This window comes from Sander vitreus, chromosome 10 (genome assembly GCF_031162955.1).
Source record: "Sander vitreus isolate 19-12246 chromosome 10, sanVit1, whole genome shotgun sequence".
NCBI lineage: Eukaryota > Metazoa > Chordata > Actinopteri > Perciformes > Percidae > Sander > Sander vitreus.
In genome coordinates this window covers 20,153,382-20,179,437 of record NC_135864.1, presented here as the reverse complement: position 1 = coordinate 20,179,437, position 26,056 = coordinate 20,153,382, and the positions used below count along the sequence as shown (strand labels likewise).

General features: G+C 40.7%; 1 protein-coding gene across 1 annotated transcript; it reads left to right on the top strand.

The window, feature by feature from the left end:
- Positions 1-1,710: 1,710 nt before the first annotated feature.
- Positions 1,711-25,528, top strand: nr3c1 (nuclear receptor subfamily 3, group C, member 1 (glucocorticoid receptor)). The gene is made up of 9 exons (XM_078260824.1): positions 1,711-2,042; positions 2,641-3,848; positions 17,393-17,553; positions 17,792-17,908; positions 18,045-18,326; positions 18,760-18,904; positions 19,946-20,076; positions 20,678-20,835; positions 21,259-25,528. The coding sequence occupies exons 2-9, from the start codon at positions 2,641-2,643 to the stop codon at positions 21,409-21,411; spliced, it is 2,355 nt and encodes a 784-aa protein (XP_078116950.1). The 5' UTR covers positions 1,711-2,042; the 3' UTR covers positions 21,412-25,528.
- Positions 25,529-26,056: the final 528 nt, after the last annotated feature.

Genomic DNA, 26,056 nt, shown 5'->3' with positions numbered 1-26,056 from the left:
CTGGAAGCCAGTACAAAAACTAGCCTACTAATGACAAAAGAGAAAGCTTTTCAGATACCTACGAGCAGCTGGAAAAACCGTGTTTACTTTGTGATCGTAACTTAACCTTGATGAGTGGACTAAGATAAAGAAACTGATGGAATATCTTCATTGTATTGGGAAAAAATACAAAATACAAAATACAAACAACTGTTAAAGGACTGTTTATAACAAACAGTAGAGAGCAGCAATACGCCATTGCAGCGTCTAGTCTACCAACCCAAAAAAAGAAGAAAAAGAGCTTGAACTCCATGCTGCTGACTCCAGCCTATACTAAACCGTCTCAGCTCCAGCACATAACAAGCTGCAGTTACCCCACATGCCCAGCAGGTAGTGCTGCGTGTTGTAAACAGGTCTTCCATGGGGCTGTCGGTCAGTACCCGATCCGTACCGCCTGTACGATCCGTTAGTGGAAAACTAACAATGTCCCTGTGCGATTTGTACCACGCATGCGTTGAAACACTTTACGACCAAACGTCACAACTTTTTTATTAAATCTTTATTATACAATAGTCATAGCTACAAACAATCGAGACTTGTCACTGATCCAAAACCGTGTAGCGACGTCGTTGTTGTGTTGTTTATATTAATGTTTTTACTTTTAATACTTCGTCTTGACTAATAACCATAGACTGTCTATTATTAATGCGATGAAGTGTAAACGTACATAAGTGTCCTTTTGAAGACGGGATGACAGCTCTTCCAGCCATCACTGCTGTATACCACTATAGTAGCTACATGCTAACGGCAGTAAACATGTCATCTTAGCTGGCAATATTGTCAAATTCTCCCCAGTTCCGGGTCACATTCCTGCTGAAACATGTCCAATTGTGTAGTGTTTGGTTCAGAAGCCTTTATCTGCGATTTTTGACGTTAGAAAGTGCTGCTTCGTTCCACTACAATCTAACGTTAGCATACACATAGCTAACTATTATAGCTGCATGCTAACGCGACATAGCGGAGCATATATAGCTAGCTATATATATACGTATGTAGCAGGACTTTGTACCGTAGAAAAATCACCAATAAAGGCTTCTAAACCAAATACTAAACAAATACAAATACAGTAAAGTGACCGGAATTTGGGGTGAAATGTCCAGCATTGAGCTACATAATAGTTTGCTAGGAGTTTGCTGGTCTCTCACAGAGATCTCATTTGTAGCCCTGTTTTTACCTGATACTTTCATCGAAGTACAAACACATGAAGTGAGAGGTATACACATGCTTAAACTTTATTTAAAGCATGATTAACCTGAAGCAGGACGGAGTCATGACTTAAAACACCAAAGCAAGGCTTCTAGCTCAGGCTAGCTAGCGTTAGCAAATTACCTTCAAAGTTGCAAAGAAATTATGAAACGTAAAATTTGAAGCCTTTATTTAATTTGCTACATGGTGTTGTACTGGATGTCCGGACGGCCCTCCGTATATCATTAACAGATACTTTAGGCAACTTCAGCAAACACCTTGTAAACTTCATCTCTGCCATCATAACGGTGTACTGTCACTGTCTAATGTTTTCTTCTGGTAACCAGAAATGTCCAAACATCCTTACGTCAACGCGTGCATAGAGCTGTGAAGTTTGCCAGTGCTCGCGCAAGCGTAGAACTGATCAGGCGGTGTCGTAAAACACGTTGAGTTTCGTGCATGCGCAGAACGGATCTTACAGGCGGTACGGATCGGGTACTGACAGGGGCTGTGCTCAGTTCTCCATTTTGTATGTTTTTTCCCGGAGGTTAGTTAGCGCCTACTTTCCATAATGGCTAGCTGCGACTCTCCACAGCTCAAACCAGTTTAACGCAGTTTGCATGCCAATTTACAGCTAGATCGCACTGGAAGATTGAAAACTCATAAAACACACTCAGCTTGGTGTGTTTACGACGCGTGAGGAGCAACGTTAACAAACATTGAATCAGTGTTGCTGATGTGGACTGTCTGCCACTTTCAACCAAAACAATGTTGACAGAAGACCTGTGGACACATGCCAACAATCAGTCATTTCAAGGGTAAATATGAGATTTTATTATTTACAGATTTGAGTTGATATGTATGTTGGATAAATACAAATGTAGTAATGTAGCAAATGTAACTATGTTGGCTAGCAGGCTAACGTTACTGTCAACGACATTCAGGCTCGCAGTCACTTTAACTGTTAGCCACATTCGCATGCTAACAGTTAGCAAGAAGCTAACATTAGCATATCTTAGTTTTGGTTGAACTTTACGGCTCTCTGAGTGTGCTCTGTGGCTGACCCCATGCTTTGTGTGTTTACTTTAAATACAGTGTATACAAGGTGAACACTGCTGTTTATGCGCTCATGTTACCATTTTGCTAATGGGAATAGCTAACATATTTTGCTTCGTTAACGTTAGCTATCAAGGGCACGCAGGGGAGCAAGCTTGACAACTTTCCCCAGTCGTATACCGTATTTACCTAACGTACATCACTTGCTCTCTGCATGTGCACAACCTGAACCCATTGTAAAGTACATTATTGTAGCAGTACAGTGCGCATGTGATAATCCACTTTTTCTGTTTTTTAATGTGTTTGCTTTGCAGTCTACTTATACCTGTCTGTTAATGCTTTCTGTCTTCCCACCAAAAGATGGATAAAGGTGGAGTGAAGAAGATATATAGAAGAGATGACCATTTAAGCACATTGCTCTACTCTGAAAGCCCTGAGGAGGGAGGTCTGTTGAAAGTGGCTCCTCACAGTGCCATGTCAATCACCTCTGCCACCTCAGTCATTCTTCCATCCAGCCCATTGATGCAGCCAGGACAGGTGCCTAACGGCCTCAGCAAAAGCCCCCTTCCAGAGGAACTCACATCTGTCACTGCCACTGTAGGCCCCCTGCCTGAAGACCCAGAGCCCAGGGGCCTGGCCAAAGATCAGAAGCTTCAGCAGCAACAGTTACTCCAGACACAGACGTCCACTACGTTTGGGCGTCAAACCTTGAGAGAAAATTTGCCCCAGTTGGAGGCCAGTATAGCAGACAATACCCAGTCCTGCATGGATTCACTTATTGGTGGATCAGATCCCAATTTTTTCCACATGAAAACAGAGGATTTCTCCATGGATAAAGGAGACCAGGATCCCACTGACCTTGATCATGCCTTTGATCACATTGGAAAAGATGTGGACGTGAACCAGAAATTTTTCAGTGACAACACTATGGACCTGCTCCAAGACCTCGAGCTCGCTGGGTCCCCGTCAGATTTTTATGTAGGGGATGATGCCTTCCTGTCCACTCTGGCAGACGATTCTCTGCTTGGGGATGTTAGCTCAGAGAGGGACATAAAGCCTACCGTGGTTGAGAGCATTAACGGCAGTGGGACAGTCTCTGTTGCTCGAAATGGCAGCTATATGACTAGTCCAGATCAGTCCAGTGCTAGCATAGCCACAACTGGCTCCTCAACCCCTACAACCACTTTGTCTGCATTGGTGAAGAAAGGAAAAGATGCTGGCTTCATTCAGCTCTGCACCCAAGGTGTGATCAAACAGGAGAAGATATCTGCAGGCCAGAGTTATTGCCAAATGAGCGGCATGTCCTCCACAGACATGCCCAGCTCTAACCCCATCTCCATCTGTGGGGTCAGCACTTCAGGAGGACAGAGTTACCACTTTGGAGTCAACACAAACAGCAATGAAGCTCAGCAGCAGAAGGATCAGAAGCTAGTGTCCAGCCTGTATCTCCCAGTGACAACCATTGGTGGGGCCTGGAACAGAATCCAGAGTGTGGGGGACAACTCTGCAATGCTCAGGGCCAGTGAGGCTTTCTCAAGCTCTCCCTCTTACCCCACTTGCTTTGCCAGGTAAGACATGTAGGCAGTGTGTGGTCCGACCCTTAGTTTTAGTCGTTTCACTTGAGTTAATATATTTATGTGCTCATCCCAGTTATGTCCTATTATGTCCCCCTGCCTCACCAGATATCTAACATTCTTTGCTTAAAGACCAGAGGTGTTAGTCCTGATCTTTGCAACATAGCTGTGCCATCTATCATATTTGAAATAAGCCTGGTCTTGAGCCTCATGCCCACAAGTTCTCAAATCCCTGTGCTGAAATGATTAGTCATTTTATCAATTAGTTGAAAAGCATGCACGAAGTAATGACAATTTGGGTGACAGATTGTTAATCTGAATCATTTGTCAAAATAAAATATATATTATTGCTGCTCAATGGTTATATCTATTCACTTCTCATTTCGTTGCAAATTAGATACTTGGGGCTTTTTCACTGTTGGTCAGACAGCAAAAGCAATTTAAAGATGGGCTATCCTAATCAAGCTTGTTGTAAGGCTTTCTTCATGGGTCAAAATAAAAGTCATTTAATGTTGAATATCTGTCTATTCTGATATTTTCTGATATTATATTCCACCCACCCCACATAATACAGCTGCTCAGTGCAGCTCATTTTGCCTGAAGAAGGCTTAATTAGTAAAGCCAATCCAATTTAGTTGACATATGATAGACCGATGAATAGCACTATATTAAGAAAAGATAACCTGCACCACCGCTTTCCTTGAATCATTTCTTTATGTATTTTGTATTGTGTCCTCTTAGTGTCTTTTTTATAGTGTCTTATATTGTCTTGTGTAGTACCTGTGGATAGAGGACTGTCGGTGTGCTACTGTACTCCCAGCAAGGTTGGACAGCCTTTCTTCATCCTCAACCTCAACACAATACTGACGGTTAAATGCAGTTTTTGAGCCACCTGCCTTTAGAGGTATAGCCTAGTTCACCTGAGAAATGTTAACCCAAAGAGATTTTTGCCTCACTGATGCTCGCTGACTGGGAGGATATCTTTTAATTAGAAGCTGGCTGCTGATTTATGTTCATGCCACTTTCTGGTTCACCTGTTTATAACCTTAGGAAATGGTTTCAGTGTTATGATTGAGTTGTCTTTGACGGTTCATGTAACCTGAGTGCAGTAAACAAAGAATCAGAAAGAGAGAGGTCTTTATATAGGTACCTTACACAAATCTATTGTAAAAGTGCCTCTGTCAGCCTTTAATTTAAAGACATTGCTTGGGCTTAAGTAACTTGTGATCATCATTATTGTTGACCTGCCATTGACAAAAGTATTAATCATTGCTGAAAATGATTGTTAGTTTATTCTCCCTACACGTGTTGGTTATAGTTCAACGTTGTCAGGCCCTGTTATCTGGTTATAAAAAAACAACGTTGGCGCTCCTGGATAATCACAAAGGTGGTAATCAGCAAGTGGCGTTCGTCCAGGATTTTTCAGTTTGTGTATAAAAGGAGGAGGAGTTGGGTAATAAAAAGCCAGTCACATGCAGCACCATCAGATAAAACACAGGGTATTTAACACATGTTGAAAAAATTAATCCCAACAGGAAAATCTGGACATTGCAGTTTGAAAAAGTAAACAAAATAAAATCTATACATTGTAATGACTAGAGTAGAATAAAAAGTGATAGAAATAGTGGAAAATAATACAGTCATTAAATGCCGGAAATACCATGTCTATAAAGTTGTGTTATTTTTAGGACTCTGCATTTTTCTCATGGTCTGACTGCATTGGGTTTGGAACGGAGTACAGGAAATGGTAGACGTGTAAGGCTTATAGAAAATAAGGTGAATGCATTACCTAACTGTACTGCACATACCTTAGGTACATGTCAGTGTGAAGCTCCACTTTCTTATTTTTTTTTTGATAGTGTCATCTCAGTTATAAATTTAATCAAGGGGCCTCTTGTGCACCTGACATGAACTCTGTTAGTAATTGCAGCAAAAGGAATATGTGACAATAGCAGCAAATTTAATAAATTACTAATAGAAGCATCTATAGCAACCGCCAAGTCCCGTTTTATAGCCACAGTGAAATACTTGGTTGAAACAAACTTCTCCTGTATTTCTGGCTCTATTTACCTTACAGGTTCCTTACATCGACATAGCTCTATTTAAAATTCTGCCATTGTCCTTCGACAAAAATACCTGAGTTAACCCCTAAATTAGTTATTTAACCCAGTAATCCTGCTTTGTTAGACAGGCTCATGGACTCTACAGGACGTAGCTGCAGCAATAAGCACTTCTATCTTAGACAGACCTTTCGTCTTTTTTCTCTCAGACTGGACAAGCCTGCGCATGAGTGTGCGTTTATGGCATGTACCAATTGCAATGTCTGATCAAGAGTTTTCCTTCTAACCCAGATAGCGTTTATTATTATTGTTTTACTCTCTTTTACTTTTCAGTTTAACAGCCTGTTTGCCCTGCTCAGCCTCTCACAGACATATCCACTCAATAGGGGTTCATGTGGTTGTTTTGGGCAGATCGCTTCGATCCTCCAGTTGCATTATGCCAAAAATAACCCTAAGATGTGCACTGTCTTTACTTGAAGCAGATCTGTTTCCAAGGAGCAGCGCAGACAATTCATTCAACAATAGGGATGAATGAATTGTGGCCTTTACTGAGTTGTCAGGCCTGTAAAGTAAAGAGGAAATGCTGTACTAGAGAAAAGTGAAAAAAGCTGCATGTTCTACTGATTTACTCATGTGATTTTGCTTAATCTTAATTTCTGCTGGGAGTTGCCATTAAGAGCAACGAAGAGTATAGAGACATAGTATTTGGACTCCACACTGCCCCACAAAGTGTCTTTTGTACAGTTATTACTCTGCTGCCCTGTAGAGTTTTATGGGTTCAGCTGTTAACGTGACTTTGGGATCCAGACGTAAAGCGACTGAATAGAAATTCTTCACCAACAGTGGTGTGACAGAGTCAAGCGTCTTAAAGGCTTTTTTGTTTGTGTCTCTCATACATTCAAGCCTGTATGATGCACATCATCTGACAGGGAGTGATCAGCTCAAAGATTGGCATGCAGAAATGCGTCATGCCAGCAAGGACACAGATGTGGTTGTGGTGTTTTTGTTGTTTGTGGAAATTATGTTTGGTAACCCCTTCACAACTGTCTGACAGTCGTCCTAATGCCTAGTAACCAAAACCGATGGGGAGAGACACAAGACACCCCTCATCTTCATTTCATGCGTGTGTGTAGGATTAAGTCTGTGAGTGTGAGCCCAGATAATCTTGTATGGGTGTGTGGCTGTTTGTGTAGTGGCTTATCTATGTGTGAGCTTAGTATTTCTGTGTCTCTCTCTCTAGTGATTAGGAGTTTGTTTTTGTGCGGTGCCTGTTCGCCTCAACCTGTGTGACGTTTAGCAGCTTCAAATTAGCTGAGTGCTTGGCTGTGGTGGCTCTGTGGTTGGCATCAGGTCCCCATCTCCTCCAGCTTCTCACGCAATGGTGTTGCTGCTTCCTGCTGAAGCTCAAAGGACCTTGCATGGCACTCAGTACCTGACCTGACGTAGCCCCACAGTTTGCTGCTTTGCACTGTGCAGGTCTTTTTACATTAGTCCATCTAGCTGGGACTCGCAACATTACACACCTCAACCAATTCACTAGTGGTTTAATCTTCCAAACCTTGGCTACGGTACACAGAAGTCACAGTTCGGTACAATGGAGGTAAAAGCAAAACAAAAATGCAGAAGGCAATTTTTTTTATTGTGCATGTCTCAGGCTGTACCACCTATTGTCATACAGTCTCTCCCCTGAGCTAGCTGCAACAGCCTGAGTGTATAAAGTAAGATGTAATCGGTAAGTACCCCACATCATCTCCAGACTCCATCTGGAACTTGTAAACAAAATAAGACGATCAGCTAGTAGTGTGATATGGGAGACAAGCGCTGCTCTGATATGTGAATATACAGAGCAGGGATGTTAAAAAAAGCAGCTTCGGTTACACAGAGCAGTTGACGAGTTTTGGCGTTAGCTTAACAGCCAAGCTAACAGCAAACAGCGGAGCTAAAAGCTAACGGGGGAGCTAACAGCGGAGCAAATAGCAAATAGTGGTCGAGGCAAGAAGGGATACAGCTACGTCCATGTTTGGTTTGGAAGGGACTAGTTTGCCTCATGTGGCCCATGGTGTGTGGATTCACTGGACCGACTCGACATGTAGGTAGGCATGGATGTATTGTAGGCGGAGCTCTGGAGCTGCAGAGCTAAGGGGGGGCTTCTTTAGGTGTCCCGTCGTTCCGCATTACATTAATTAATTTGCACGCAAGTTTTATTTATTTTTATATATCGTGTATTCTCCGTGTAAATTCATGTACCGAACCGAGACGCCCGTACCGTTTTGGTTCAGTACGAATACATGTACCGTTCCACCCCTAATATATATATTAAATGGCCGTATACTACTAACCCTGTATATATGTGATATTATTGCTATCATTGTTGTATGGCCTGGCTTAGGTTCAACCCTTTAAAAAACATGAACAAATGCATACACAGAATGAATGTCATAGAACTTTATTTTATTATCTAATTTCAGGGCTAAGTTACGTGGTATCGGATCGGTGTATAGACTCACGCACTCACGCCACCATATCACCATTTTAGGCAGTATCGGAGGCATTTCCGATAGTGTTACCGGTATCGGAACAACTCCAATCACAGTTTTACAGCCTGACTTACAAACATCAGGTTCTCACACAATAAAGAATACTTCACCTTGAGTAATGCTGTGCTGTGTTCCTATTTTGGGAAATACACACACTCATCATATGATAACTGATTTGGATGTGGCATTATCTAATTATCATTGTGTTGCCCTCAAAGATAATGACCTGCATTGAATGGAGAGAAAAATACAGAAACATAATTCCCCTAACAGATTATCACACTCATTAAGGAGTTGTGTTTTGTGCCTTTTGTCTTTAGCGTGGCATTTCGTCCTCCACCTGTGATAATTTCCCTGCGGCCAGGCGGTGTGTCCTTACATTTCAGGCGAAAATAAATTATTTTTAACATAGATCAACATGTCACAGGACTGTGTTTACTGATTGGCTGCAGGTATTCTCTGGCTGCAGTTTGCTGCCAAAAGTTAAACCCCAACTTCCCCAACTTTTAGTTTGGCGCATAATCAAAGGGCTGCAGCATGCTGAACTCGGAGCAGCCATCGTAGCTTTCCAGAGACATTGCATGGCAGCTCGCCACAGGCTGCACTTCGCCACCGCTTGGTGTGTTTTTGGCGTTAGCCATATATCCTGCTCGTGACTTTAGCCTGTTCCCCATTTTGATTCTCAGGACTCTTTGACAAAATAAATGTTTCAGACCATTCAATCTATAAAAACTTTTATTTATAATCAAGCGGCAACCTCCGGTGCTGAACAATGAAGCCAATGCCACTTGAGGCTGGCTCCAAAAGCGAGTCAATCCCCATAGACCCTCATGTTAAAATGCAACTTTACAGCAGACTTAAAGCCACACCAAAGAACTTTTCCTCTTCGGTCCCCCTACAGGTTGGAAGCGGAATTGTCCATTAACGTTCTCATTCGAACTACAGATCCGCTACCTGATCTGGCAAACTTCCATAGTGCGGTTTTAGCCGATAGAGGGCCGCAAAGCAAATGCTGAAGTTCTTGGAGGCTGTTGACTCGTAATCGAGGAACAATGTTTGCGGGAGTAATAAAACTGGCTCACTGAATAGAACTGTTCTCACATCTCACATTTAGACAAAGCAGTGTTGTGTAACTTCCACATCTAGTGTTCTCTTTATGTGCATGTTTGAGTAATGTATGGTTGAGGTTCACACAAATAAAAGGCCTTTCATTCAAGCTTTCACTGTATTCATTCATAGAGATGGATTCATAACTGGCGCTGGCGACAAACCCATTACTCAGGAACAGGAGGGGAGACATTTGGTCGGATACTGAATTGATGACCCTAAACTTGGATACCCACCTTGAAACTGTGGTGATTGTATAGATCTTCTGTGCTGCCTGGTTGAAGATGTGTTTGAAACATCCACGTTTCACCAAAAAATACACCTAATTCCTTTCTTATAAAATTGCTTCAAAGTCCTCGCTACATATATTAAATGAGTCTGGACAGACATGCATTAGGGCTGTCAACGAATATTCTAAATTTTAATATATATTCGAATTGTAAAAAGAAACAACTACTTTTTTAATATATATGAATCCTTTAAATCGTTTTCAAGCAAAGTATCTAGTTTTATCTTTATAAATGTGAGGATTTGCTGCTTTTCTTTGTCTTAGGTAATACTAAACTTAATATCTTTTGGTTTTAGACAGTTGACGGGTCAAAATAAGCAATTTGAAGATGTCACATTGGGCTTTCAAAAGTTGTGATGGGCATTCTTCACTGTTTTCTGACATTTTAACACCAAACAATTTGACTCATTTAGAAAATGATGAATTAATAATGAAAATGTTAGGTGCAGCACTTATGTTAAGTAACTGTTAATAATGAATATCCGGGCTGAACGAAGCAGTGCCTGGGCAAGTTGAAGAGCACATCCAGCAGTGTCTTCGTTAAGGTGGTGAAACTCCAGATAATTTCACATGTGGGAATATTGAGTCAACTTTGGAAAATTACTTATGACTCACAGCTGAATAACGTTTGGGAAGAAAAACACTTGAAATAGACTTGTGTTAAAGCCGTTTTCTGACTTCTTTGGCACAGCAAACGCTCCTATCGCCGAATGTAGATTTCCTCACATCCCACGTAACATTAACGGCTAACATACTTGCCATGCAAAACTACATAACTATCTATGTAAACATACTATTTGGCAATACTCTCCTATTGAACTATGAAATGTAGGCATGAATCCTTCCCTCTGGGCTGTGTTTGACAGCTGCGCTGCCTGCAGGACTTTGTACCAACCTGTTGAATGTGTGAGTGTCAGATGTATCAACTGTGGTTTGGTGCATGGTTTGATACATGAGTAGTTTATGGTCTTCAATCTTTATATATATATATATATATATAATGTGTGTGTATGTATATGTGTATATATATGTGTGTGTGTGTGTATATATATGTGTGTGTGTATATATATGTGATGTATATATATATATATATATATATATAATGTGTGTGTGTGTTTATATAAAGCCTAGTGGTCTTGGCTCTGTGTTTTGAGAGTAATCTATGGTCAGAGTCGCTATTCAGTGCAGTGTTGATCTGACACGCCCCTCTTTCTTTTTCCCCTGTCTTTGCTTTCTTCAACCAAGGGCAGACACCTCTACAGCAGAAGCTTTCAGCTGCTGTTAATCACCTTTTATATGTTGTGCCTGTGTGTCTGACATGCATGTATGTTAGCTTTCTGTATTATGCATGAGTGTGCATGTGGGTGTGTCATGAGCGCTGTGGCAGGCAGGCGGCCCACAGAGGGCTGCCATGAAGCTCTCACTCTCCTGACCTACTTTCCCTCAAGCCTGGCCACAGCTGGCGCCGAGTTAACGCACCAGATCAAATGCCAACCATTCCAGTCCTTTTTCACTTATTACCATATTCTCCTGTAACCAGGTTTCTGTATTTAGTTTTTTGTGTTTTGACACTGAATAGGCTTATAGAAATTCCCCATATTGAGGTTAAGAGGATGTAGCTAAGTCTGTGAGTTGTTTGTGCCCTTCTTCTTACTTTTGTGTGCAGTCGAGTCAGCAAAGCCAAACTTTGGGAGTGGGTTCCTCCCACATTCAGTGGTATACGGCACTATGCTTATGCACACAGTAGCAGCAGCAAGCCTCCAATTAATTTTACAGGCTAGGAAGCCACCTCCCAACTACACACAGTCACTAACAGTTCCTATTATGGAAACTAATATGAAAACTCAAATCCTTAGGGTATTTTTCTTGTGCTCAGCCAGGATTAGTCTTTTCCTCTTAAGTTAGAAACAGCAGTATCTGCATTTGGCTACAAAAATGTAGTTTTAAAGCGGGTTTGTCAATACAGCATGGAGGAGGATACAATGGCTCTGAGTGACAGTGACACTGACGGATCATCCAAAGTGTCACATGGAAGAGTATCTCACTAATGGCTTTTTTCATGAACCAAAACAATGGCCATAACAACACTTCATGTAAATGTAAAACAGCTCCAAAGGGTACTATATGTCCAGTGTATTAATTTTCTGTGGCAGCATGGCTTATGTTTAGTGAATATGTTGCACTAATATCATGTTAAAAGACATACTGTCTGTTTCTATTAGAGGGCACAGGATATTTTAGAGAAGTCCAGCCCAGTCTTTCGCCAAACAAACCCAGTCTCTCCACTCCCTCATAGAAGCTGTGTTGTTGTTCTGCATGCAAGAATGATTCAGAGCGTGCAGACCAGTTCCCCTTTCTATTTTAGTGGCCTTTACCTCAGGGAAGGAGCACTTCCTTTGCTCTCCTCACGCTCAGTTTTGATGAAAACGAGATGTTTGTGCAATGTTCATCCATATCAGTAGCAGTGATCATCTTTACAGTAACACGTACATCAGGTTTTAAGCATGCAGCCACCCAGCCAGATCCTTATTATACTATTTCTAGTTTTATTTAGGAGCTTGAACTCACCACATGTGAGCCAACCAGAGACAACCAGTTGAACGAAATGATTGTTCATATTTTTCTCTGAAAAAAACGTATTAAAAGTGGCTGGGCCTGAAGTAGATCATGTAGGATGAAGTAGGCTAATATGTAGAATACAGTAAATGCACAAGCACAAAATGATCTACCTCACCTAAAAAGAAATAGCTGGGCATTGCAATGATATAGCTCTAACAGGTTCTCGTCTGAATTGACAAATAGGCTGGGGTATATAGAGCAAGGGCCTGCCAAGCTACTCGTGACACTCACGGCTAAAAGGGGATTATGAATTGTTAAGCAGGGCACTGGGCCACCAGCATTATCGTAAGTGCTAGAAGTGGCTTGCCTCACTAAAACCCAGGCTGATTGATTACACTCCTACAGACGTAAGCACTTAACTTTCTCAGCACTGCTCTCGTTGAAGGCCCATCTCTGGGCGTCTCTGCCTTTTGTGCTCTGACCGATAGTTAACTGAGGGAATGCGAGAACTTCCTGTCAGTGGCAAGCACTCAATTCAACAGATGGTTTCAGAAAGAGGAAACTTGGTCTCCCCACACTGCCTTGCAGCTTTGATTGGTTTGTGTCTGACAATCCCCAAAAACAGTTTTGTAACTTGTTTTATGGCAGTTTAATGTCATCAACGGATTCCAAATTGAGCTTGGAGAAAACACTGAAAAGCAGTGACTTCAGGCTTACTTTGGTGTTGTAAACATATAGCATATAAATCTGTGTGTGAAACAGATGGCATGCTAGTTACCTCATCACAACAGCACAGCTTTTGTATGAATCGTATGACCATTAACCCACGCTGTGTTTTCTGGATGACTGTTGGCTATGGTATTCAGATGTGCTGGTTGAGGGCAAAAATTATTCTTAGCAAGTAAATGCAAGCTAGGAACCACAACACCTCGATATTCGAGGTTTGTCACAACACTCTTATCTGCCAAGACGATATGTAGACAACACATTTTGAATTATTGGTGGTTACAGTAAAGCATTCTTTTAAGCTGTGTTCCAATAACTGATCTTGAATTGCATCAATTGCCTTTTTTTGGCAACTCGAGGGCAGTGGATCAAGCTGTAAACACATTGACAATATTATCACATTAGGGGAGGCAGGGGTATGCAGTCCATCAATCAGTCTATGTACTTTTGCCGGCAGGTGAGTGAGGATTTAGTTTAGTAAACTTTAACTTAAGTTTACTGATGTCTGTCTATCAGTCAGCCTGGCAGGCAGTTAGCCAGCAGCTGTGCACTCTGCTGACAGACGGCAGAGACATTTATGGAAAAGTTGGATAATCACATCAAATAAATACCTATAAAGAATATATACTGTATAATTTAAAAGGCCTGGCAATTATAAGTTATCAAGGCAAAGCTGTTACTTAGTTTTCAGGTGATTTGCCAAACTTGTATATTTGTGATTTGCTAGTTTCCTTTGGCATATCTGGTACCAATTTAGTACCTGTTGTTGATTCCTATCCCTGGTTAGCTTTTTGTCTGCCATGTGGTATTGGGTGGTAGCATACAGTGAGTTTTTCCAGAGCTTTTTTGCAGAAAACATCTGATGCTGCAGATGATGCTGATGGGATTGGTGGGACTGAACCAAATTATAAAGTTATGTTCTGTAAAACCAAAATAATGCACTGAAAGATGCTAAAACACTCTGAGGGAAAGGGAGTTAGGTGATTATACTCTGTTGGATCACTATTAGCAGCGTCGTTCACATCACACTTAGTCATTTGATTCATTTTTAATATAAAATATTGATACACACCTTACAGCTTTAAGTCCTATAATAATGTTCCTTATGCTCAGACAATGCTTCAAACAATGATAAATTGTGCACACAATATGGAGTGTGAATTGTTTAGTGCTTCTGTGTGACACATCTTGGCTGTAACTACCAAGCTGAAATTAAAACCTTTTTTGTTCTTCAAAACATCAGAAAACTAAACATGCAATCGGATTTATTTGAAAATACTGGTTTGCTGGATTTTCATGGATTCAGTCGCTGTGTGTTCTCAATTAAATATGCCCCAGGTTTCACCTCTCACAGCTGGACCAAGAGGGAGCTGTTCTGTGAGCTACCCACTTACGCCGGCTACACACTGGATGCGTGGCGTGAGCGTAGCGTTTCTGTTGCGTGTCAGTTGCGTTGCGGCTGCGTGGATTTTTCTATGTCTTCACACCAGAAAGGTGTCTGACGCGGTGCTGCTGCTGCTAGCCTTGTCTGTACACGTGTATGTTTCCCATTGATAAAATGCACTCAAGCAGTAGCATACTTCATGTTAAACATAAATATATACTGATTTGATTACAGCAAAGACAACGTCGGCAGTATTGACGGCAAAATAGGCTACAGAATATTTCGTTCTGTATTGACAGGTGCAATATTTGAAAAATGTATTATTTTTTGTATTTTTTTAAATTACATTTATAGCTGCATTTATGTCCAAACCTAGAGACTTTCAAACATAAAAATGTCATTTATGAAATGTAATTGTGTCAAAATGACATATAAACATCTTTTCCTATTCTATTTTGCCTGGAAACGCTTCCAACACACTTGCGTGTCGCATGAAAAATAGGCGTTGGTTCTATTTCTAGCACGCACACATTATTGGCGCGGCCGAAATAAAAACGGACACGCCACGCAGCTGACACGCACACACCTAGAGCTGGCAATATATCGATATTATATTGATATCGTGATATGAGACTAGATATCGTCTTAGATTTTGGATATCGTAATATCGTAATATGGCATAAGTGTTCCTGGTTTTAAAGGCTGCATTACAGTAAAGTGATGTCATTTTCTGAACTTACCAGACTGTTGTAACTGTTCTATTATTTGCCTTTACCCACTTGGTCATTATATCCACATTACTGATGATTATTTATCAAAAATCTCATTGTGTAAATATTTTGTGAAAGCACCAATAGTCAACCCTACAATATCGTCTCTGTATCGATATCGAGGTATTTGCTACAAAATATCGTGATATTTGATTTTCTCCATATCGCCCAGCCCTACTCACACCACGCAGGCAGTGTGTAGCCGGCATTATACCCCTTTCACACCGTTGACCAGGGTTGGGCCAGAGTTGTCTGATCAGTGTTCAACCCTTCTTTTGGAAATTCAAACCAAGCCAGTCAACATGGGTATATCCTTGGTCATGACAATTTAGAGATCACCTGAGTCACAACCCGGGAGCAATGCATAATACTAGGCTCGTTCGAGATGAGCCAGGCCTGCGCAGAATCGATCACCGGCGATCGCCTCCCAACGCATGCCGGTTTTATTTGTGTCCGACTTGATCCCGACTTGCTCTGACGTCATGCACACGTGAGCAACGATAACCTCACGAGATCAAGTTGTTGCTTTCCACCAACTGTAAGACCCAGGGCATGACGGGATACGCCCGGCTCTCATCTGATCTAACAGGTGATTGGTTCAGAATCGACTCAACATGACGTTTTATATAAACTTTTATTGTTTTTTAATTGACTGATTTTAATTGCTATCCAACCCACCTGGCGACCTGGGTCACGAAACCGAGTAGATCGAGGAGGTTTAACCCATTCAAACACACAGTCAACCTGGGTATAACCCTGATTGAGCTATTTGTGTGAAAGGGGTATTAGTGGTGTTAGTAGTGCCTATAAAAGCTCACTATCAGCACACAGTTGTGTTGAATACAAGTCGTCATATGAGGTAGACTAAATAGACAGACATATTGACCACAATGTGTTTTCACTGGTGCTCAGAAAGCTCTCAGCCTTGTCACGACAGCTTCCTCTGAGGTCTCTCCCTGATAGGTTTTTATTTATTTATTTATTTTTTTATCTGGCTGCTGAAGGCTATGGACCTTATGCTTTGATGTTTCACTCAGGTTTTCCCACCCTGCTATGTCCACTGAGTGCTGAGGCCTGGCCTGCTTTCATGCTAATGCCCTGATGTTGTATAACTAAGAAGTGATGTTAGTGTGCAGTGACAGTTCCGAGCAGCACTTATCAAATAAAACAGTTTGCCGTCATTGAGGTGGCATACTTTTGGACACATGGACAGACGGACAGAGTTGTTGCACGTCTCAGGCTTGATATCCTCAGTGTGGCCGTTGTTGTTGTTGCTGTGGCCACTGGGTTGGAAAGGGGGTGTGGACCTCTGGCACATGGATGCTGCACAGCCTGACGTCCTCTAGTGGTAGTTTTGAGAAAGGGCATGTCTAACCACTGGTGACTTGGAAACTTTGTGGTTCAATCAAAGGAAGTTGTTTATGATAACCATTGGATTTAGGATGTGACCACAGATAGTCTGATAATTTAGGCCTTAAAGGCCCAAATGGGGACAATTGGACTCACTTTTCTTTACTCACGATGTTGGGAATTAATTCAAAGCTGAGGAAAAACGAGCACAAGGAACACATTGAGTCTGACAGAAGTATGTGATGTGTATCTGTGTAGTTTATTTAAAGCTTTGCTGCAGAGTTGTATATATAAACTACAGCTGAACTCTCAAAACTGAGAGGATGCTTTCAGGAGTAGGAATAGGCAGTAAAAAAATGCATACTGTGGACATACAGGATTTATCAGATATAGATTTGATTAAAATGTCTGTGCAGGTATTTAGTGATACTAAAGATCATTTTAATGCAACACATTCTCACAGACCATAGAAGTCAATATTATAGTCAGTGTTTTATCTTTGTGGGTAAAAGGTACAGTATGTTGTAATGGTTGGGCTAAAGGTGCCTTGTGGAGATTTCTGCAAACAAAAGTTATGTTTACATTCACTGTTACTCTCTTAAATGTATTTGTGTGTATCCTTGCAGTCCAAACATGATGAATGCATTTCCCCCCTCATAAAACACTTAGCCGATTTTTTTTCATTTCTCTGCTCTCTCTCTCTCTCTCTCTCTCTCTCTCTCTCTCTCTCTCTCTCTCTCTCTCCCCCCCCTCCAGTCCTAACTCCAGACAGGAAGTGGTCCCAGCTACATCCTCAACACAGGGAAAGAGCGGGACTCATAAGATCTGCCTGGTGTGCTCTGATGAGGCTTCAGGCTGCCACTACGGCGTTCTCACCTGTGGCAGCTGCAAGGTCTTCTTCAAGAGAGCAGTGGAAGGTACAAAGCCATAAGACATCATTATTGCCTCACTGATTTATTCATCGCCTGTGATAAACTCATTCATCACTAACCTGTGTCACATAAGGTTGCTCAAATGCTGGAGTCGTTCTGATGATCATACCAAAGTAAAGGACTGTTTGTCTGTTGACAGCTAATTAGTCTTTCTCTTTGGAGTTTTTGCCTCTGCAGTGAAGGTAAATAACTTTTTTTAATCTTCCTCTTTTGTGTGCCTCAGGGCAGCATAATTACCTGTGTGCTGGGAGGAACGACTGCATAATAGACAAGATCAGGAGGAAGAACTGCCCAGCCTGCCGCTTCCGCAAGTGTCTGATGGCAGGCATGAACCTGGAAGGTACATATTTACAACACTGATAAACTGTGCCAAACTGTGTACCCTTGAGTTGGTTTAATTGTTTCTGTCTCCTCTTCACCTTTTTTCTTTATTTCATACTCCCCTGCATGTTCATCCCTTGTTTTCTCCTCTGCAGCACGCAAAACCAAGAAGTTAAACCGCTTAAAGGGCGTCCAGCCGAGCAACCCGCCTGAGCTGACTCCTTCTCCGCCGGTTGAGGCTCGCCCCCTTTTACCCAAGTGCATGCCTCAACTTGTTCCCACAATGTTGTCCCTGCTAAAGGCCATCGAGCCGGACACCATCTACGCCGGCTACGACAGCACCCTGCCTGACACCTCCACCCGCCTCATGACCACCCTCAACAGGTTGGGTGGCCGGCAGGTCATCTCTGCTGTCAAGTGGGCCAAGGCTCTGCCAGGTTAGTAGTTTGCTCTGCCCATAGGAGTGTAAACTTGCACAACACATTGGAAGCATGAATATTTTAAAAGTGTCAGCTTAAAACGGGAGATGTTGTAATGTATTGGTGCAGTGCAAAATGGGTGTCTTCTTTGCGTCGATTAGTGCAAACAAACACACTGGCCCTACTTCTGGATTTGCTTCATCTGAGGCTAACTGTGAAGTCGGATTAAGGTGGACAAATAATCTTTTTAAATGTAGTTGTCTCAACCAGATTCTGTTCTGCAAAATGTATGTGATATTTTTTTTTCTTATACAAAGTATCACCTGCTAAAGATGACATTTTTAGTGCACATCAAAGTGTTTTACTGTGTTTGTATTTCTTCATTGTCACCCTCTCACACACTGTGACCATATTGGAGTCAGTTGAAGTATTTCCATGTCCTTCCCATCAGGGTTCAGGAACCTGCACCTGGACGACCAGATGACTCTGCTGCAGTGCTCCTGGCTCTTCCTCATGTCTTTCGGCCTGGGCTGGAGATCTTACCAGCAGTGCAACGGCAACATGCTCTGCTTCGCACCAGACCTCGTCATCAACGAGTGTGTATCAATCCATTTTCAGTCTATGTATAAGTCTAACTTTTGTTGTTTAATTGAATACAAAAAGTAGTACCACCGTAATGTGTTTTAAATCCTCCAGATTAAATGTGACAGTGTTGCCAGTATTTAGTATTTTATCAGATTTGTAATAGTGAAAATTTGACTATACAATACCACGGCCTTGTAAATGGAGTCTTTCTTTGCACTTCACGTAAATTGAGCACTGATGTGATATTTTCCAGCCTATGATTTTTTTTCTTTTTCTTTTTCCATCAGTCAGCCAACGGATAACTGATGGATGGAAACTGTTTGTTTACGTATATCAGTGCAGCTCTGTGCTGTGTGTGTCTTATCTCCCGAGAATCAAACCATGTCCGTCAGCTGTCAACAGTAATCCCTTTCATCCCTCTTACCCTCCGACTTGATGGCTCGGTTTGTAAATAGCACTCTGTGTAGTGAGCAGTCGGCACAGCTACCATGCTTTGGGCTGTTATAGGCTTTTTGATTTCATAATCACAAGCTGAAAGTTAATATGATCATAATTAATATCTGATGATGTTATGTTCTCTTTTTGTCAGTCAGCGTCCAAACAAAATTCAACTACTGCCTGTTGTTTTTCTCAGATTGTTAAATTTGCCTTTGGTTATTGCAGCCTTGAAACATTCTCTTAGTTTGGTAAAAGCCTGTTGCCAATTTCAGTTTATATGGTGGTTTCATGAATAATGGCCAATAATCTGTCCCTAGTGTCTTGCAATGTACATTTGTAATGAATGTTCTGTTTACTGTGACTCAAATAAGCTGGAAAAAGCCACCCCTAAGCAAGTTTGTCCTGCACTTTCACCTAAGATGACACTTACTCATCTGAAATAAGCATTCTCAACCTTCTGGAAGAATGATTTTAAAATAGGATCCACAACCTTGAACAGAGATATTACATGGAGCTGTTTCATCTCCCTGATTGAGACGGCACAAGCAGCCCTTATGAATCAACTATGACTTAAAGAGCCGTGCTATTTAACCGTTTCTGTTTAATTCCACCAGGGATCGGATGAAGCTGCCCTACATGGCCGACCAGTGCGAGCAGATGCTAAAGATTTCCAGCGAGTTTGTCCGGCTGCAAGTTTCCAACGACGAGTATTTGTGCATGAAGGTCCTGCTGCTGCTCAGCACAGGTCAGAATTTTTACTTAAGAGCAGCTGAATCTTCTTCCACCATCACATGTCGCGCGTAGTCCTGTGGTAATGCAAGCATTACAAAGGCTATTACTCCAATCCAATACTGTCTCCTGAGGCTGAAAGATAATATTGCTGTATGCACAGGACAAAACATCACTTTACCAACTCATTAACTCACATGCAATTATTGTAAATAAGAACTGAATCTTCATAGGGCTACTTGGTTTAGTAAAGAAAAATACACAACACCCAATTCCACAAGTACACAACTCCACTTCATGTTCTCTCTAAGGTAATCTAGTGCAGGAGAATTGAAGATGTAAACAAAGACTCCTATCTAATTAAATGGATTAAAAACATATTTAAAACGATAATTGCAGGTAGCTTTAACACAGTTAGCACAGCGCTCCTCGGGGTGTGCTGCTTTTGTTCTGGCACCTGCACGTGTTCTGTGCTGCTTAATATTACTGGGAGTGCAACCTGAAAATGACTTGATGTATATTAATCAGCTGCCCTTTTTCGCCCTTCACTGCCTGGACGTGATAATTATCCGTATCTCTATCCCAGATGTTGACCTTTAGTTTCCCCTCTCTCGCAGTGCCAAAGGACGGCCTGAAGAGCCAGGCGGTGTTCGACGATATTCGGATGTCGTACATTAAGGAGCTGGGGAAAGCCATTGTGAAGCGCGAGGAGAACTCCAGCCAGAACTGGCAGCGTTTCTATCAGCTCACCAAGCTGCTTGACTCCATGCATGAGGTACAGCAATCCAGCACGCAAAGACAAACATGCAGTTCTGTTATTACACCTGCCTTCTGCAGCTTTCCTTATCCTTAAACAGTCAATCTGTGATTGAGCTGATTCATTTGTTAGTTTAAAACATTTACATGGTTCAAAGAGAGTTTTTTTTTTTGCAGTATTCGATAACAAATGGGAGTGTAACCACTTTTTTTGGGAAACCAGGCCTGCCTTAATAATACAGAAATGTTTTAAATGAATAAATGTTTCTCTCTGGTATCCTTTGAATATACGATGGATTTATTAAAGGCTCTAAATGATGGTTGTACCATCTTCAGATATATTGTATGCCAAGATCAATTCTTTTTCTAATGCAGCCAAATGCTGAATGTGTGTTTTTGTGTTAATTATCCAGTAATGCGTTCTCCTCTTGTGTGTCTGCAGATGGTCGGTGGACTGCTCAGCTTCTGCTTCTACACCTTTGTGAATAAGTCCCTGAGTGTGGAGTTCCCGGAGATGCTCGCAGAGATCATCAGCAACCAGTTGCCAAAATTCAAGGCCGGAAGCGTCAAACCTCTCCTCTTCCACCAGAGATGACTGTGCCCCCTAAGAGACACAATGCCTTAAAATCCCACCACATCACCTCACTGATTTCCCCCTGCCCCCCCTGCAACTTTGTATAGTGGCTCACGTGTCTGGAGGGAGAGAGCGGAGGCGTTTGTTGAGAAAGCAGACAGCGAGCACAGAGGTTAGTTTTTAAGTAGGAAATGTTTGTAAAATAAAAGATAATCAAAGAGATATAGGCTAACATCCATGTTGTCTCAGGTTTCTTACCTTCAAAACCAGAACGATATCTAAGATAGATAAAAATATCTATGTACAGGTTCTGATAGTCTTTTCTAAATTTCGAAATTGTAACAGTTTATACAGTTTTCCAGGTCGTTGTTACCTGGGAAGGTAATAAGGTTAATTAATAACATGCTCTTAAGTAGGCTTTTAGACAGTATGTTCCTTTATTAGTTTTTATGGGAGGTTGTAACAAAATCTTATCAGTCATATGGAAAGAAACCTCTGTTTTGCAGTCATATGAAAAGCATATTTTTTTTGCTTTGATACCTTGGACGTAAGAAACAATTCTGTTGGATTGTTAATCGATGGCATTGTTAAAAGGATGATTTCTCCCACATGCTGACCTCTTCCAGGTTTACACACGTCTATTATAAAAGGGAAAAATATATGTGCCTTTTTTGCTATCAAATATCATCTAAGCCATTTCTTCCTTCCTGTTCAAGCTGTGCTCTCTTTAATCCATCATAGTATACCTTTATCGTATGTTGATTGTATTTTTTACATTACAGTTGCAAGTTTTCCTTTTTTTTTTTTTTTTTTCAATGGCTGTGTAATCTTAAAAGGTGGCAGCTTGGCCCTTCCTCTGTGTGTAGAATTGATCCTCTCTGAACTTTAGGACAGAATATTCAAAGCCTGCTTTTTTTCACGCCATCTCCCACACACTCAACTCCTTAAGTGTGATTCTAGCACTTTGTATCCTGCTAAAGGCTTTAAAAGACTGTGAAAAAAGACTGTTATGCTGTACCAGTCTTTAATACATGACTTTAGATGGAAGTCATAAAACGTGTTCTATAGGAAATGGCCGGCTTTGATCTTCATTTTAGCCCCCGCTCCTGCCCCAACAGTCTAATAATGGAATGTGTTAAATACCTGCGTCTGCCAATCAGAGAAGAGAGGACATATTTTATTGTGTTTGCAAGATTATGTTATTTTTAATTCATCAGGATAAACTCATTTCTGTGGTTCTAAAATAGCTCAAACTGTTTGGAAAATAACCGTCCTTCAGTTTTTTAACTTCTTTTTACAGTCTGTCTCAGACAAACATGCAGTCATGATTCTGCCACTGATGATCCTTCTTCGACAGTATAGCCATGCTTGCAGTAAGCATCTGACTTTGGATATTTAGTTATTGAAAGCTTTCGCATTGTTGCTGTGCTGTATATGTTAAAGGAATAGTTTAACATTCTGGGAAGTGCGTTTATTTGCTTGTGAGATGAGAAGATTGATACCATTCCCTCATGTTTGAACGGTGAATATGTAGCTGGAGGCAGCAGCCAGTTAGCTTAGCTTAGCATAAAGACTGAAAATGAGGAACCAGCGAGCCTGGCTCTGTCCAGTGGTAACAAAATCTGCCTACCAGCACCTCTAAAGCTCAATAATACACAGGTTATATCTCGTTTGTTTTATCTGTACAAAAACCCAAGAGTAAAAACAACAATTAACAGTTTTATGGGGGGTTATGTGCTGGAATATATTTCTTATAACTTCCCTGTAGTCTCCGCTGGTTGCCTGGCAACTGGTCAAGAAATAGTCAGACACTTAACCCCCAGTAAAATGTTTAATTCTGGTTTTTGTATTCTTTTTTTTATTTTTATTTTTGTGTTGATTAAAAAAAGATATGTGTATTGCTGAGCTGCTAGTAAACAGCCGTTTCCAGTCTTTAAGCTAAGCTAACTGGCTCCTGGCTGTAGCTTTATAGTTACCATACACACATAAGTGGTATCAGTTTTATTGAAAAGTAAGTGTAAGTGAAAAGTAAGTGTTTTCCCAAAATGTGGAAGTATTCCTTTTAAAATGAACGGTTTGCGTGGACGGACTTCTTGTGTATTATACAGCTTTTTGGATCAGGCATTGGCAGATTCATTACCCTATAAACCTCCCACCGCTGCTGATTACCTTTTGACCCCTCCAGTTTTGCCTTCTGCTCCTTTAACGCCCTGTCGGCACCTTGTCTTAATGTCTGTGTGTCTTTAGTACATTGACATGTTTCTGTGTCTGTCTGTTAGGTAGTCAAGCCCAAATGTTTAAAAGCACTTGGCATCAGTCACCTCATGGAGTCGTGTCACAGTGAAAGTGTAGCGTCACTGACTGGGGAGGCAGGCAAAATGGATCCTTTTATTCTCTGGGAACTATTTCAGTGCCAAACTTCGGTTTTGTCTGTTTTCAGTGATGCTCAAAGTTGGGTCAGTGTTTCTATCAGATGAGGGAACCTAGTCCCAGTATTGAAGCTTATAAATATATCCTCAAATAGATTCTGCCCACTGGATTGAGGTAATTATTAATGAGTGATAACTGAGCTGTATTTTAACACAAGGCACTCACAGATGTGTAATCACACAAAATAATGTAGGTCTGTCAGTATCCCTTTGTGTTGTGCAAGTAAGTGAGAAAATGTGCTGCAACATTTTCATGAGTTCCCAGCTCAGTTTGTCATGTTGTGTGTTCAAAGCACAAAAAAAAATCCAGGTTTTTGACATGAATGTTAACCTTTTCAAAGAGGAATTAATTTAATTAAAAAGACTAAAAGCTCGACAGATTAAAGATGATGCCCTGCCAGTTGAAAATAATTGGATACATGTGTCAAGTGCTCATTTAAATATGCAAAATGTCAAATTGTGTTGCTTAACTATCCCAACAAATATAAAGCACTCCTTATAGATTTAGAACCGCTCCCGTGCTCAGGTTGTTGAAACTTAATGTCTGATTCACACAGTACGTGGTTGTCCCATGTTCAGTCGTTTTTATGTCCTGACTTCAAGAACCAAAAACGGTCAGTTTGAATTCCAATAACGTGTCTGCTTCTGTGATTTCTGATGTTTGTTTTTGTCAGGATTAACAAAGTTTTAGGAATGTGCTGCAAAACTCTCGTCATTCATTCCCAGGCTCAGCAAAAGAATATTTTTCTCTATGATGTTTAAGTCAAAATAGTTGAAAACCATCTTCATTAACTGTATAGGGGTTACTCATGGGTTACTTTCACATTCAGTGTATCCAAATCTCTGCTGCTGTTCATTTAAACAGATATATTATATGTATGAAATCGCACACTTGCCTCTTCTTGCTCAAAAAATGTATCCTTGCATACTTTCTTGTACATTTTTGAGGACAACTGAATATGCAATAGAAACGACAGATCATATGTCACCCTCACATTACAGGATGTTGTTGCTTCCTTTTTTATTTCAGTATTATTTCAGTTTTTTTTCCATTATAAGCTATTTGCATACAGGATATTCACATATAACATTATCTCTGCAGGCCAGATTTTCAGGAAAAGATATGCTTAGTCAGTAATTAGTCTACACCGACTGCACACACAAAAAAAGCCTATTTAATGTTAGACTACAAGGTGACCAAAGCAAGCACAGACAAATTCAACACGTGCGGTTTTAAACTAAGTAGCTCCTAGAAGACAAATGTTCAGTTCTTTGTTTTGTTTTCTTAAACACTTTTTTTTTTTTTTTTACAGCTTTGGTCAAATTGTGTAATACTGTGAATAGGATAGGAGTCAGTCTTTTTCACACACAAACTGTTTGTGAAAGTAATCAACCAGCTTGAATCTAAGAAAAGATTTGCACTACCCAAATTTTGTTTGAAAATCTATTTTATATAAAGCATATGCAGACATTAACTTTTCAGAATTATCAAGGGCAGATCGTTTCACTGGTATATGCTTTCTCTACAAAAGAAAAACATTTGCTTTGCTTAAAAAAAAAAAAAATTGAATATGTATATATAATCCATTGTAAAGAAAATGTGGTGTATTTGTCTCCAAATAATGTTTTTTTTTTTTTTATTATTATTCTGTATCATTTCTCCTCTGTAGTGTTGATCTTTTCCTCCATTGATTAAAGGTGGAACTGTATGTCTTTGTGTGGTACTTCTCGAAACAAAGAACTGTGTGCTGATGTTTGCTGTGTTGTTAACTCGATGATACTTGATTATGGAAACGGTAAGCTTGTTGTAAGACACTTTTTTTATTATCACAGCAAGCACTTGTTGGTCAAATAAATGCGCTTTTCCATTCTGACACCTGGTTTACTGGCTGTTGATGAAGACGGTTGGGAGTTTATGGAAAATCTTAACCTTTGTTTATTAAAGGACTACATCTCAGAGGGAAATATTGTACATTTTACTCCACTATTTATAAAATGGATTTTTATTTTTATTTTTTTTCAAGTCAAAGATCTGTGTACTACTTCCACCACTGCTTGAAATTATAATTGTGATATTCATGATCATATGGGCCTGGCGGTGTTCTTATGGTGCACTTATTGCAAGTGTTGTTTTTCCTTATGATGAATTACATAATTATCTAGTAGCCATTAAACAAAACAAAGAAAATAATACAATATTTCAAAAAGTTAGGGAGGCCTGTAGTGATCACACCTCA